This window comes from Cherax quadricarinatus, chromosome 72 (genome assembly GCF_038502225.1).
Source record: "Cherax quadricarinatus isolate ZL_2023a chromosome 72, ASM3850222v1, whole genome shotgun sequence".
NCBI classification, from domain to species: domain Eukaryota; kingdom Metazoa; phylum Arthropoda; class Malacostraca; order Decapoda; family Parastacidae; genus Cherax; species Cherax quadricarinatus.
Window position 1 is genome coordinate 10450941 of NC_091363.1, and position 15981 is coordinate 10466921.

The 15981-nt window shown below is 39.6% G+C and overlaps 1 protein-coding gene across 6 annotated transcripts in view; it reads left to right on the forward strand.

Moving 5' to 3' along the window:
* Window positions 1-15981, forward strand: part of LOC128701254 (pancreatic triacylglycerol lipase-like) — a 70487-nt gene that overhangs the window by 32786 nt on the left and 21720 nt on the right. For 5 of the 6 annotated variants that reach the window (XM_070100408.1, XM_053794852.2, XM_070100413.1 and 2 more), the window contains exon 5: window positions 329-583. The exons of the other annotated variant lie outside the window; for it this stretch is intronic. In XM_070100408.1, the coding sequence (XP_069956509.1) occupies window positions 329-583 (255 nt within the window). The remainder of the gene's footprint in view (window positions 1-328; window positions 584-15981) is intronic. 6 annotated transcript variants of the gene reach the window in all.

Genomic DNA, 15981 nt, shown 5'->3' on the forward strand with positions numbered 1-15981 from the left:
GCACCTCACTCTGAGCCTATATATACCCTCTGTGTCCATGTATTGTTTGTAATGGCTTGATAAAGCTCCTGGAGAGCGAAACGTTGCCACAATAAAATGTCACATTAGTTGCACTTGTGTCCTTTTACTTTACAGGGACAAAGTTGGTTCGAAAAAAGGGTTCTATTTTCGAAGAGTTCAATAAGCGATACGTTCAAAATTTGTGGTTCCACTGTAGTTGATATTAAATAATTAGATTACGAGTTTAATAAAAAATTATGGGTCTTAAAATTTAATAATATTAGCATTGTACTATATGATGATTAGCTGTCTTTTTTTTACTTCACAGAACTTTTGAAGGTTTCGGATTGTAATGTGATATCAGTGGATTGGCCAGCAGGAGTTTCGTGGATGCTACTGTCATATTATACTGCTGTAAGTACAGTTCCCTATGTGGGCCAAGATACAGCTCTCCTTCTCAAGAGCCTTGTCGCCCATAAAGCCTTAAACCTTAAGGATGTACATTTCGTAGGACATTCCTTAGGTGCTCATGCCTCTGGACTGGCATCAAAACCTTTTAAAGGAAAAATTGGACGTATTACAGGTATGTACAAACTGTTCTTTAATCCTGTAAATACTGTCTGTTAAGTGTGTTTGGAAAGTAAATGTTTACATACTTTTCAGTTTTCTTGAAACATTTCAGATTCCTTTCCTAAATTTTAAAAACAGTATTTCCCATCTTGTCTGGTCCTATTTTCATCTTGTAAACATCCAGTAGTAGCTTCTTGACCTCCTCTTCAGATATTTCAAATGGTGGTTGCTTAGGGCGTTGATCTGAAGCAGTGAAGGAATTCTTTTTTTTGGTAAACACATTCTATAACTTTATAATTAGTATTTTGCACATTTTCTCCAACTTAGTACAGGATGGCCCCACTTATACAGCAGGTTAGGTTCTGGGTTACTGTTGTAAAGCAAAAATGACTATAAAGTGAAACATTGCTTTTTTTAACTTTCAAATGCATATAATAGCCTGATAACATGTTTACACTATCATATATTAAGTGAGCAACAGAGATAGGCCTTAAAAAGCATATACAGTAAACACGTTACTTAACCTTAACCTTATAGTATTCATCCTTAGCTTATAGCGAAGGGTAAGTATACTATATTTATTGTAGGAAGTCTGAATAAATGAAGAATAGGTATAACTGAAAACCATTGAATTAGCAAAATGTTGTAAAGCGAAATGCTGTGAGGAGGGGCTCTCCTGTACTTGCGTATTTGTCTTTAATTCTTTGTGCTTTGTCTTTCACACTTTTTTTTTTTGTCAAACTTTTCTTCTCTTGTTTATCTTGACATTGTTTTATTGTCCATGTGATAAAAGATACTTGTATGCAATCACAATATAAGTTACACATATATATGGGATCATGACAGAAATGTTAAAAGCAGGGGGGGATATAGTATTGGAGTGGTTGGTACTTTTGTTTAATAAATGTATGAAAGAGGGGAAGGTACCTAGGGATTGGCGGAGAGAATGTATAGTCCCTTTATATAAAGGGAAGGGGGACAAAAGAGATTGTAAAAATTATAGAGGAATAAGTTTACTGAGTATACCAGGAAAAGTATACGGTAGGGTTATAATTGAAAGAATTAGAGGTAAGACAGAATGTAGGATTGCGGATGAGCAAGGAGGCTTCAGAGTGGGTAGGGAATGTGTAGATCAAGTGTTTACATTGAAGCATATTTTTTTTTTTTTTCAACAAGTCGGTCGTCTCCCACAGAGGCAGGGTGACCCAAAAAAGAAAGAAAATCCCCAAAAAGAAAATACTTTCATCATCATTCAACACTTTAACCACACTCACACATTATCACTGCTTTTGCAGAGATGCTCAGAATACAACAGTTTAGAAGCATATACGTATAAAGATACACAACATATCCCTCCAACCTGTCAATATCCCAAACCCCTCCTTTAAAGTGCAGGCATTGTACTTACCATTTCCAGGACTCAAGTCCGACTATATGAAAATAACCGCTTTCCCTGAATCCCTTCACTAAATATTACCCTGCTCACACTCCAACAGATCGTCAGGTCCCAAGTATCATTCGTCTCCATTCACTCCTATCTAACACGCTCATGCACGCTTGCTGGAAGTCCAAGCCCCTCGCCCACAAAACCTTTATCCCCTCTTTCCAACCCTTTCGAGGACGACCCCTACCCCTCTTTCCTTCCCCTATAGATTTATATGCTTTCCATGTCATTCTACTTTGATCCATTCTCTCTAAATGACCAAACCACCTCAACAACCCCTCTTCTGCCCTCTGACTAATGCTTTTATTAACTCCACACCTTCTCCTAATTTCCACACTCCGAATTTTCTGCATAATATTTACACCACACATTGCCCTTAGACAGGACATCTCCACTGCCTCCAACCGTCTCCTCGCTGCTGCATTTACCACCCAAGCTTCACATCCATATAAGAGTGTTGGTACTACTATACTTTTATACATTCCCTTCTTTGCCTCCATAGATAACGTTTTTCGACTCCACATATACCTCAACGCACCACTCACCTTTTTTCCCTCATCAATTCTATGATTAACCTCATCCTTCATAAATCCATCCGCCGACACGTCAACTCCCAAGTATCTGAAAACATTCACTTCTTCCATACTCCTCCTCCCCAATTTGATATCCAATTTTTCTTTATCTAAATCATTTGATACCCTCATCACCTTACTCTTTTCTATGCTCACTTTCAACTTTCTACCTTTACACACATTCTCAAACTCATCCACTAACCTTTGCAATTTTTCTTTAGAATCTCCCATAAGCACAGTATCAGCAAAAAGTAACTGTGTCAATTCCCATTTTGAATTTGATTCCCCATAATTTAATCCCACCCCTCTCCCGAACACCCTAGCATTTACTTCTTTTACAACCCCATCTGTAAATATATTAAACAACCATGGTAACATTACACATCCCTGTCTAAGACCTACTTTTACCGGGAAGTATTCTCCCTCTCTTCTACACACCCTAACCTGAGCCTCACTATCCTCATAAAAGCTCTTTACAGCCTTTAGTAACCACCTATTCCATATACTTGCAACATCTGCCACATTGCTCCTCTATCCACTCTATCATATGCCTTTTCTAAATCCATAAATGCAATAAAAGCTTCCCTACCTTTATCTAAATACTGTTCACATATATGCTTCAATGTAAACACTTGATCTACACATCCCCTACCCACTCTGAAGCCTCCTTGCTCATCTGCAATTCTACATTCTGTCTTACCTCTAATTCTTTCAATTATAACTCTACCGTATACTTTTCCTTTTATACTCAGTAAACTTATTCCTCTATAATTTTTACAATCTCTTTTGTCCCCTTTCCCTTTATATAAAGGGACTATACATGCTCTCCGCCAATCCCTAGGTACCTTCCCCTCTTTCATACATTTATTAAACAAAAGTACCAACCACTCCAACACTATATCCCCCCCCCCCACTTTTAACATTTCTGTCATGATCCCATCAGTTCCAGCTGCTTTACCCCCTTTCATTCTACGTAATTCCTCACGTACCTCCACCACACTTACATTCTGCTCTTCTTCACTCCTAAAAGATGGTATACCTCCCTGGCCAGTGCATGAAATTACCACCTCCCTTTCTTCCTCAACATTTAAAAGTTCCTCAAAATATTCTCGCCATCTACCTAATACCTCCGTCTCCCCATCTACTAACTCCCCTGCTCTGTTTTTAATGGACAAATCCATACTTTCCCTAGGCTTTCTTAATTTGTTTAACTCACTCCAAAATTTTTTCTTATTTTCATTAAAATTTCTTGACATATATGTGAACAGTATTTAGATAAAGGTAGGGAAGTTTTTACTGCATTTACGGATTTAGAAAAGGCATATGATAGAGTGGATAGAGGAGCAGTGTGGCAGATGTTGCAAGTACATATGGAATAGGTGTTAAGTTACTAAATACTGTAAAGAGCTTTTATGAGGATAGTGAGGCTCAGGTTAGGGTATGTAGAAGAGAGGGAGAATACTTCCCGGTAAAAGTAGGTCTTAGACAGGGATGTGTAATGTCACCATGGTTGTTTAATATATTTATAGATGGGGTTGTAAAAGAAGTAAATGCTAGGGTGTTCGGGAGAGGGGTGGGATTAAATTTTGGGGAATCAAATTCAAAATGGGAATTGACACAGTTACTTTTTGCTGATGATACTGTGCTTATGGGAGATTCTAAAGAAAAATTGCTAAGGTTAGTGGATGAGTTTGAGAATGTGTGTAAAGGTAGAAAGTTGAAAGTGAACATAGAAAAGAGTAAGGTGATGAGGGTATCAAATGATTTAGATAAAGAAAAATTGGATATCAAATTGAGAAGGAAGAGTATGGAAGAAGTGAATGTTTTCAGATACTTGGGAGTTGACGTGTCGGCGGATGGATTTATGAAGGATGAGGTTAATCATAGAATTGATGAGGGAAAAAAGGTGAGTGGTGCGTTGAGGTATATGTGGAGTCAAAAAACATTATCTATGGAGGCAAAGAAGGGAATGTATGAAAGTATAGTAGTACCAACACTCTTATATGGATGTGAAGCTTGGGTGGTAAATGCAGCAGCGAGGAGACGGAGGCAGTGGAGATGTCCTGTCTGAGGGCAATGTATGGTGTAAGTATTATGCAGAAAATTCGGAGTGTGGAAATTAGGAGAAGGTGTGGAGTTAATAAAAGCATTAGTCAGAGGGCAGAAGAGGGGTTGTTGAAGTGGTTTGGTCATTTAGAGAGAATGGATCAAAGTAGAATGACATGGAAAGCATATAAATCTATAGGGGAAGGAAAGAGGGGTAGGGGTCGTCCTCGAAGGGTTGGAAAGAGGGGGTAAAGGAGGTTTTGTGGGCGAGGGGCTTGGATTTCCAGCAAGCGTGCATGAGCGTGTTAGATAGGAGTGAATGGAGACAAATGATACTTGGGACCTGACGATCTGTTGGAGTGTGAGCAGGGTAATATTTAGTGAAGGGATTCAGGGAAACCGGTTATTTTCATATAGTCGGACTTGGGTCCTGGAAATGGGAAGTACAATGCCTGCACTTTAAAGGAGGGGTTTGGGATATTGGCAGTTTGGAGGGATATGTTGTGTATGTTTATACGTATATGCTTCTAAACTGTTGTATTCTGAGCACCTCTGCAAAAGTAGTGATAATGTGTGAGTGTGGTGAAAGTGTTGAATGATGATGAAAGTATTTTCTTTTTGGGGATTTTCTTTCTTTTTTGGGTCACCCTGCCTCGGTGGGAGACGGCCGACTTGTTGAAAAAAAAAAAAATATATATGCTTTTATTCACCACTGGAAATTTTACATTTGTGTTTTGGATTTTAGTTTCCATAGCTTTTAAGGGGTTCTTTATCAAGTAGGCAGGCAATTAGGTAATCTTTTACCAAGATAGCTACTTTAGCTTTAACGGATTGTTTTTGTCAAGAAAAAAACAATTAAGCAATCCTGTATCTTTTATCCTTGCCTCTTCACCAAACTAAGTAGTTACACCTCAAATTCTAGTCCATTTAGAATATGATACATGTATTTTCATTTTGGTTTGTTTGATTTCTTATTTACAATGCCTTTTGTTTAGTCATCTGTATTTGTATATAAGAACTTTATGAATGAGTTGTTTCTACATTTCCTTTTTTTCATCTCCTTTGTTTTGGTTTGGTTGTATCTTCTGTGTGCTTCAGATACCATTGAATAGGAGGGTATGGTCTGGTTCCTCTGTGCAGTGGAACCCCGAATATTGGCCGTTTCGTATTTAGGTTGGTTTTGGGGCAGAAATTTCACTCCGTATTTCGGCCGATGCCTCGTAAATCGTCTGTATTATATGCATCAGCCCGCCTCCTGCTGGGATGCCACTCGTAGGTGAGTCAGTCTTCCTGTGTCTTTTGGTGAATGAGCATATACTCCAGTTATTCATCCAAACATTTCTGTAAAATCCATTGGTTTTTGTGCTTGTTTATTAAGTGCGACTGTGAAATAAGCCACCATGGGCCCAAAGAAAGTTCAGAGTGCCATCCCTTTGGTAAAGAAAGCGAGAAACACGGTGGAATTTAACCCTTTGGGGGTTTCGGATGTACTAGTACGTTTTACGACCCAGGGTTTTTGACGTACTAGTACGCCTAAATTCTAGCGAACTCAAATCTAGTGAGAGAAAGCTGGTAGGCCTACATATGAAAGAATGGGTCTATGTGGTCAGTGTGCGCAGTATAAAAAAATCCTGCAGCACACAAGTGCGTAATGAGAAAAAAAAACTTTGACCGTGTTTTTGGATTAAAACAGCTACTTTGCACTGTATTTTCGTATGGTATTTAATGTTGTATTCTAGTTTTCTTGGTTTTACAATGAAAAGTACCTTGAAATTGAGCTCAAAATAGCAGTAATGTTCGATTTTTACCAGAGTTCAAACGTAAACAAATCATGCCAAGCGTCCAATACACATCAACTGGTGAGTCTAATATTCTTTCACAAGTGCGCTGATATTATTTATACCATTTCTACACTAATGCAGTAGTCTGCATAACAGTAAATCTTATTTTTTTTTTTTTGTAAGAATAAAAATTCAAAGTGAAAAGCCAAAGAAATATAAGAGGGGCCTGGGGATGTGAGTAACGAACAGAGAACTTATTATTTTAGTGCTAGGAATGTCTTTCTTGTTTATTCTGGACCCTATTCAGAAATTGGCATCTTTTGGAATTTGTGTGAAATTTGCAAAATTGCTAAATTCTGACCACTTTTTTGGATAGTTGAAATCGGTAAATGGGTGGTTTCTTGTACTCATTCGATAGAAAAAATGGAGTTCTAGCGAAATAGTTATGATTTTTGTCAACTAGTACACTGGAATTGGCCGAAAATAGGTCTCAAAGTAGGCAAAATCGCAGATGCATAAACATCGTCGCGACCACTAACTTCGCAAGAGCATAATTCCATAAGTTTTCCATCAGATTTCATACTTTTGGTGTCATTATGATTGGGAAGAGATTCTCTATCTTTTCATAAAAATATTTTTTTTTTTTTTTTTTTTTTGAAATTTGGCCGACCCTGAGAACAAGTCTTTGAGAGGACCTGTCGACCCCCAAAGGGTTAAGAAAGCAGTTATTGAAAAATATGAGTGGTGTTCGAGTGCTAGAACTTGCCAGGATGTATGGGAAATCCAGATCAACAATCACTTCCATCCTGGCAAAGAAAGTAGACATTGAGGAAGCTAATGTTGAGAAAGGGAGTTTAGCAGGGAGGCAGGGAGTGTAAAAGGCAGGCAGGGAGTATAGTATGGAGGGAGGAAGTGTAGCAGGGAAATCAAGGAAGCTAATGTTGCAAAAGGGAGCTTAACAGGGAGGCAAGGAGTGTAGCAGGCAGGCAGGGAGTGTAGTGGGGAGGCAGGACCCCAATGGAAATAAGTCACTCTGTCTGACCTTTTGGGTTATCCTAGGTTCTTTACACATATGTTGTGGAAGGGAGGCAGGGAGTGTAGCATGGAGGGAGGGAGTGTAGCATGGAGGGAGGGAGTGTAGCATGGAGGGAGGGAGTGTAGCAGGGAGGCAGGGAGTGTAGCATGGAGGGAGGGAGTGCAGCAGGGAAACAGGGAGTGTGGAAGGGAGGCAGGGAGTGTAGCAGGAAGGGAGGGAGTGTAGCATGGAGGGAGGGAGTGTAGCAGGGAGGCATGGAATGTAGCAGGGAAACAGGGAGTGTGGAAAGGAGGCAGGGAGTGCAGCAGGAAGGCAAGCAGGAAGGCAGGGAGTGCAGCAGGCAGGGAGGGAAGTAACCCAAGAGAGGGGCTTGTTACCTGAAGTCATTATGGAGGGAGATTCCCCTTCCAAACAATAACCCCAACTCCCTCTCCCCTCCTCGCCTTCTTCCATATGCCAACAAGAGTCTTCAATAAAAGTATGTAATGTTTATATATATATATATATATATATATATATATTTTTTTTTTTTTTTTTTTTTTTTAAAAAATTCGGCCGTCACCCACCGAGGCAGGGTGACCCAAAAAAGAAAGAAAATCCCCAAAAAGAAAATACTTTCATCATCATTCAACACTTTCACCACACTCGCACATTATCACTGTTTTTGCAGAGGTGCTCAGAATACAACAGTCTAGAAGCATAAACATATAAAGATACACAACATATCCCTCCAAACTGCCAATATCCCAAACCCCTCCTTTAAAGTGCAGGCATTGTACTTCCCATTTCCAGGACTCAAGTCCGACTATATGAAAATAACCGGTTTCCCTGAATCCCTTCACTAAATATTACCCTGCTCACACTCCAACAGATCGTCAGGTCCCAAGTACCATTCGTCTCCATTCACTCCTATCTAACACGCTCACGCACGCTTGCTGGAAGTCCAAGCCCCTTACCCACAAAACCTCCTTTACCCCCTCTCTCCAACCCTTTCGAGGACGACCCCTACCCCGCCTTCCTTCCCCTATAGATTTATATGCTTTCCATGTCACTCTACTGTGATCCATTCTCTCTAAATGACCAAACCACCTCAACAACCCCTCTTCTGCCCTCTGACTAATACTTTTATTAACTCCACACCTTCTCCTAATTTCCACACTCCGAATTTTCTGCATAATATTTACACCACACATTGCCCTTAAACAGGACATCTCCGCTGCCTCCAACCGTCTCCTCGCTGCTGCATTTACCACCCAAGCTTCACACCCATATAAGAGTGTTGGTACTACTATACTTTCATACATTCCCTTCTTTGCCTCCATAGATAACGTTTTTTGACTCCACATATACCTCAACGCACCACTCACCTTTTTTCCCTCATCAATTCTATGATTAACCTCATCCTTCATAAATCCATCCACCGACACGTCAACTCCCAAGTATCTGAAAACATTCACTTCTTCCATACTCCTCCTCCCCAATTTGATATCCAATTTTTCTTTATCTAAATCATTTGACACCCTCATCACCTTACTCTTTTCTATGTTCACTTTCAACTTTCTACCTTTACACACATTCCCAAACTCATCCACTAACCTTTGCAATTTTTCTTTAGAATCTCCCATAAGCACAGTATCATCAGCAAAAAGTAACTGTGTCAATTCCCATTTTGAATTTGATTCCCCATAATTTAATCCCACCCCTCTCCCAAACACCCTAGCATTTACTTCCTTTACAACCCCATCTATAAATATATTAAACAACCATGGTGACATTACACATCCCTGTCTAAGACCTACTTTTACCGGGAAGTAGTCTCCCTCTCTTCTACACACCCTAACCTGAGCCTCACTATCCTCATAAAAACTCTTTACAGCATTTAATAACTTACCACCTATTCCATATACTTGCAACATCTGCCACATTGCTCCTCTATCCACTCTATCATATGCCTTTTCTAAATCCATAAATGCAATAAAAACTTCCCTATCTTTATCTAAATACTGTTCACATATATGCTTCAATGTAAACACCTGATCTACACATCCCCTACCCACTCTAAAACCTCCTTGCTCATCCGCAATCCTACATTCTGTCTTACCTCTAATTCTTTCAATTATAACCCTACCGTACACTTTTCCTGGTATACTCAGTAAGCTTATTCCTCTATAATTTTTACAGTCTCTTTTGTCCCCTTTCCCTTTATATAAAGGGACTATACATGCTCTCTGCCAATCCCTAGGTACCTTCCCCTCTTTCATACATTTATTAAACAAAAGTACCAACCACTCCAACACTATATCCCCCCCTGCTTTTAACATTTCTGTCATGATCCCATCAGTTCCAGCTGCTTTACCCCCTTTCATTTTACGTAATGCCTCACGTACCTCCCCCACACTTACATTCTGCTCTTCTTCACTCCTAAAAGATGGTATACCTCCCTGACCAGTGCATGAAATTACTGCCTCCCTTTCTTCCTTAACATTTAAAAGTTCCTCAAAATATTCTCGCCATCTACCCAATACCTCCATCTCCCCATCTACTAACTCCCCTACTCTGTTTTTAACTGACAAATCCATATTTTCCCTAGGCTTTCTTAACTTGTTTAACTCACTCCAAAATTTTTTCTTATTTTCATTAAAATTTCTTGACAGTGCCTCTCCCACTCTATCATCTGCTCTCCTTTTGCACTCTCTCACCACTCTCTTTACCTTTCTTTTACTCTCCATATACTCTGCTCTTCTTATAACACTTCTGCTTTGTAAAAACCTCTCATAAGCTACCTTTTTCTCTTTTATCACACCCTTTACTTCATCATTCCACCAATCACTCCTCTTTCCTCCTGCCCCCACCCTCCTATAACCACAAACTTCTGCCCCACATTCTAATACTGCATTTTTAAAACTATTCCAACCCTCTTCAACCCCCCCACTACTCATCTTTGCACTAGCCCACCTTTCTGCCAATAGTCGCTTATATCTCACCCGAACTTCCTCCTCCCTTAGTTTATACACTTTCACTTCCCTCTTACTTGTTGTTGCCACCTTCCTCTTTTCCCATCTACCTCTTACTCTAACTGTAGCTACAACTAAATAATGATCCGATATATCAGTTGCCCCTCTATAAACATGTACATCCTGGAGCCTACCCATCAACCTTTTATCCACCAATACATAATCTAATAAACTACTTTCATTACGTGCTACATCATACCTTGTATATTTATTTATCCTCTTTTTCATAAAATATGTATTACTTATTACCAAATTTCTTTCTACACATAGCTCAATTAAAGGCTCCCCATTTACATTTACCCCTAGCACCCCAAATTTACCTACTACTCCCTCCATAACATTTTTACCCACTTTAGCATTAAAATCCCCAACCACCATTACTCTCACACTTGATTCAAAACTCCCCACGCATTCACTCAACATTTCCCAAAATCTCTCTCTCTCCTCTACACTTCTCTCTTCTCCAGGTGCATACACGCTTATTATAACCCACTTTTCACATCCAATCTTTATTTTACTCCACATAATCCTTGAATTAATACATTTATAGTCCCTCTTTTCCTGCCATAGCTTATCCTTCAACATTATTGCTACTCCTTCTTTAGCTCTAACTCTATTTGAAACCCCTGACCTAATCCCATTTATTCCTCTCCACTGAAACTCTCCCACCCCCTTCAGCTTTGTTTCACTTAAAGCCAGGACATCCAGCTTCTTCTCATTCATAACATCCACAATCATCTCTTTCTTATCATCTGCACAACATCCACGCACATTCAGACTTCCCACTTTGACAATTTTCTTCTTCTTATTCTTTTTAGTAATCTTTACAGGAAAAGGGGTTACTAGCCCATTGTTCCCGGCATTTTAGTTGACTTTTACAACACGCATGGCTTACGGAGGAAAGATTCTTATTCCACTTCCCCATGGATATATATATATATATATATATATAATATATATATATATATATATATATATATATATATATATATATATATATATATATATATATATATATATATATTTTTTTTTAACAAGTTGGCCATCTCCCACCAAGGCAGGGTGACCCAAAAAGAAAGAAAATCCCCAGAAAGAAAGTACTTTCATCATCATTCAACACTTTCACCTCACTCACACATAATCACTGTTTTTGCAGAGGTGCCCAGAACACAACAGTTTAGAAGCATATACGTATAAAGATACACAACATATCCCTCCAAACTGCCAATATCCCGAAACCCCTCCTTTAGAGTAGAGGCACTGTACTTCCCATTTCCAGGACTCGAGTCTGGCTATATAAAAATAACCGGTTTCCCTGAATCCCTTCGCTAAATATTACCCTGCTCACACTCAAACAGATCATCAGGTACCAAATACCATTCGTCTCCATTCATTCCTATCGAACACGCTCACGCATGCCTGCTGTAAGTCCAAGCCCCTCACCCACAAAACCTCCCTTACCCCTTCCTTCCAACCTTTTCGAGGATGATCCCTACCCTGCCTTCCTTCCCCTACAGATTTAAACGCTCTCCATGTCATTCTACTTTGATCCATTCTCTAAATGACCAAGCCACCTCAACAACCCCTCTTCAGCCCTCTGACTATTACTTTTATTAACTCCACACCTTCTCCTAATTTCCACACTCTGAATTTTCTGCATAATATTTGCACCACACATTGCCCTTAGACAGGACATCTCCACTGCCTCCAACCGCCTCCTCGCTGCTGCATTTACAACCTAAGCTTCACACCCATATAAGAGTGTTGGTACCACTATACTTTCATATATTTCCTTCTTTGCCTCCATAGATAACGTTTTTTGTCTCCACATATACCTCAAAGCACCACTCACTTTTTTTCCCTCATCAATTCTATGATTAACCTAATCCTTCATAAATCCATCTGCCGACACGTCAACTCCCAAGTATCTGAAAACATTCACTTCTTCCATGCTCCTCCTCCCCAATTTGATGTCCAATTTTTCTTTATCTAAATCATTTGATACCCTCATCACCTTACTCTTTTCTATGTTCACTTTCAACTTTCTACCTTTACACACACACCCAAACTCATCCACTAACCTTTGCAATTTTTCTTTAGAATCACCCATAAGCACAGTATCATCAGCAAAAAGCAACTGTGTCAATTTCCATTTTGTATTTGATTCCCCATAATTTAATCCCATCCCTCTCCCGAACACCCTAGCATTTACTTCTTTTACAACCCCATCTATAAATATATTAAACAACCATGGTGACATTACACATCCCTGTCTAAGACCTACTTTTACCAGGAAGTATTCTCCCTCTCTTCTACACACCCTAACCTGAGCTTCACTATCCTCATAAAAACTCTTTACACCTTTTAGTAACTTACCACCTATTCCATAGGTTTCAGTCCTTCAGTTTCTATGTACTCCTTGAATTCCTGCACATATTTTTCAGCCGCTTTGTGGTCCGAACTGGCAGCCTCACCATGCCTTATCACACTATGGATGCCACTACGCTTCTTAAATCTCTCAAACCAACCTTTGCTGGCCTTAAATTCACTCACATCATCACTAGTTGCAGGCATTTTTTTAATTAAATCCTCATGCAACTTCCTAGCCTTTTCACATATGATCGCTTGAGAGACGCTATCTCCTGCTATCTGTTTTTCATTTATCCACACCAATAAGAGTCTCTCAACATCTTCCATCACTTGCGATCTTTGTTTCGAAAACACAGTTGAACCTTTGGCAAGAACAGCTTCCTTGATTGTCTTTCTGGTGCCCACAATAGTAGCGATGGTTGATTGGGGTTTCTTGTACAGCTTGACTAGGTCGGCTATACGCACTCCACTTTCATACTTATCAATTATCTCTTTCTTCATCTCTATAGTAATTCTTACCCTTTGAGGTGTAGGGTTGGCACTAGAAGCTTTCTTGGGGCCCATGGTCACTTATTTTCCAGAAACAGCACCGAAAATACTGTAATAATACGAAATATTCCGAGTGTATGCTTGGATGTTACCGCGGAGGCTGGCTGGTAAACAATGGGACGGGGCGGCACATGTGAGGCTGGCTGAGGGCACATTGGACGCGTCTCGGACGAAAATCGGTAAGCGGGTTTTTAATCGGTATGCGCGGCAAAAATTTTGCGATAAAAGTAATCGTTATGCGGAAAAATCGCTATGTGATGCCATCGTTATGCGGGGGTCCACTGTACTTGCAACATCTGCCACATTGCTCCCCTATCCACTCTATCATATGCCTTTTCTAAATCCATAAATGCAATAAGAACTTCCCTATATCTAACTACTGTTCACATACATGCTTCAATGTAAACACTTGATCTACACATCCCCTACCCACTCTGAAACCTCCTTGCTTATCCGCAGTCCTACATTCTGTCTTACCTCTAATTCTTTCAATTATAACCCTACCGTACACTTTTCCTGGTATACTCAGTAAACTTATTCCTCTATAATTTTTACAATCTCTTTTGTCCCCCTTCCCTTTATATAAAGGGACTATACATGCTCTCTGCCAATCCCTAGGTACCTTCCCCTCTTTCATACATTTATTAAACAACACTATATCCCCCCTTGCTTTTAACATTTCTGTCATGATCCCATCAGTTCCAGCTGCTTTACCCCTTTTCATTCTACATAATGGCTCACGCACCTCCCCCACACTCGCATCCTGTTCTTCTTCACTCCTAAAAGATGGTATACCTCCCTGGCCAGTGCATGAAATTACCACCTCCCTTTCTTCGTCGACATTTAAAAGTTCCTCAAAATATTCTCGCCATCTACCCAAAACCTCTATCTCCCCATCTACTAACTCCCCTACTCTGATTTTAACTGACAAATCCATTTGTTCCCTAGGCTTTCTTAACTTGTTTAACTCAATCCAAAATTTTTTCTTATTTTCATTAAAATTTCTTGATAGTGCCTCTCCCACTCTATCATCTGCTCTCCTTTTGCACTTTCTCACCCCTCTCTTCACCTTTCTTTTACTCTCCATATACTCGACTCTTCTTATAGCACTTCTGCTTTGTAAAAACCTCTCATAAGCTAACTTTTTCTCTTTTATCACACCCTTTACTTCATCATTCCACCAATCACTCCTCTTTCCACCTGCACCCACCCTCCTATAACCACAGACTTCTGTCCCACATTCTAATACTGCATTTTTAAAACTATTCCAACCCTCTTCAACCCTCCCCCCCTCACTACTCATACTTGCACTAGCCCATATTTCTGCCAATAGATGCTTATATCTCACCCGAACTTCCTCCTCCCTTAGTTTATACACTTTCACCTCCCTCTTACTTGTTGTTGCAATTTTCCTCTTTTTCCCATCTACCTCTTACTCTAACTGTAACTACAACTAAATAATGATCCAATATATCAGTTGCCCCTCTATAAACCTGTACATCCTGGAGCCTACCCATCAACCTTTTATCCACCAAATGCATAATCTAACAAATTACTTTCATTACGTGCTATATCATACCTTGTATATTTATTTATCCTCCTCTTCATATAATATGTATTATTTATTACCAAACCTCTTTCTACACATAGCTCAATTAAAGGCTCCCCATTTACATTTACCCCTGGCACCCCAAATTTACCTACTACTCCCTCCACAACATTTTTGCCCACTTTAGCATTGAAATCCCCAACCACCATTACTCTCACACTTGGTTCAAAACTCCCCACGCATTCACTCAACATTTCCCAAAATCTCTCTCTCCTCTACACTTCTCTCTCTTCTCCAGGTGCATATACAGTTACTATAACCCACTTTTCACATCCAACCTTTATTTTACTACACATAATCCTTGAATTAATACATTCAGAGTCCCTTTTTTCCTGCCATAACTTATCCTTCAACATTATTGCTACTCCTTCTTTAGCTCTAACTCTATTTGAAACCCCTGACCTAATCCCATTTATTCCTCTCCACTGAAACTCTCCCACCCCCTTCAGCTTTATTTCACTTAAAGCCAGGACATTAATTCTTATGGGAAATATTGCTTCGAATATAGGCCATTTCAAATTTAGGCTGACCTGGAATGGATTACAACCGATATTTGGGGCTCCACTGTATAATTTTTTTTTTCGTCTTTTGTTATTTTTAACTTTTTGGCAGTTTTACTTTATTTTCTCCTGAACAGGTCTAGTATAATAACAATGTTGCTGTACTCTTGCCATTTCCTCTAATCTCTTAACTCTGTTCAGCAGTTCCTATTTATGTGTGACCTGGGTGAATGCTAGTCACTTAACCCTTTTGACTGTCTGTGTCATATATATACGTCTTACGAGCCAGTGTTGGTGACGTATTAGTACGCCAAAATTCTGGTGGCTTCACATGTGAGAGCTGGTAGGCTCACATGTGAGAGAACTGGTCTGTGTGGTCAGTGTGCACAGTATAAAAAAATCCTACAGCACTCGGTGCATAAAGAGAAGAAAAAAGCTCTGACTGTGTTTTTGGATCAAAATGCTGAATTTGAGGTGTATTTTCATATAG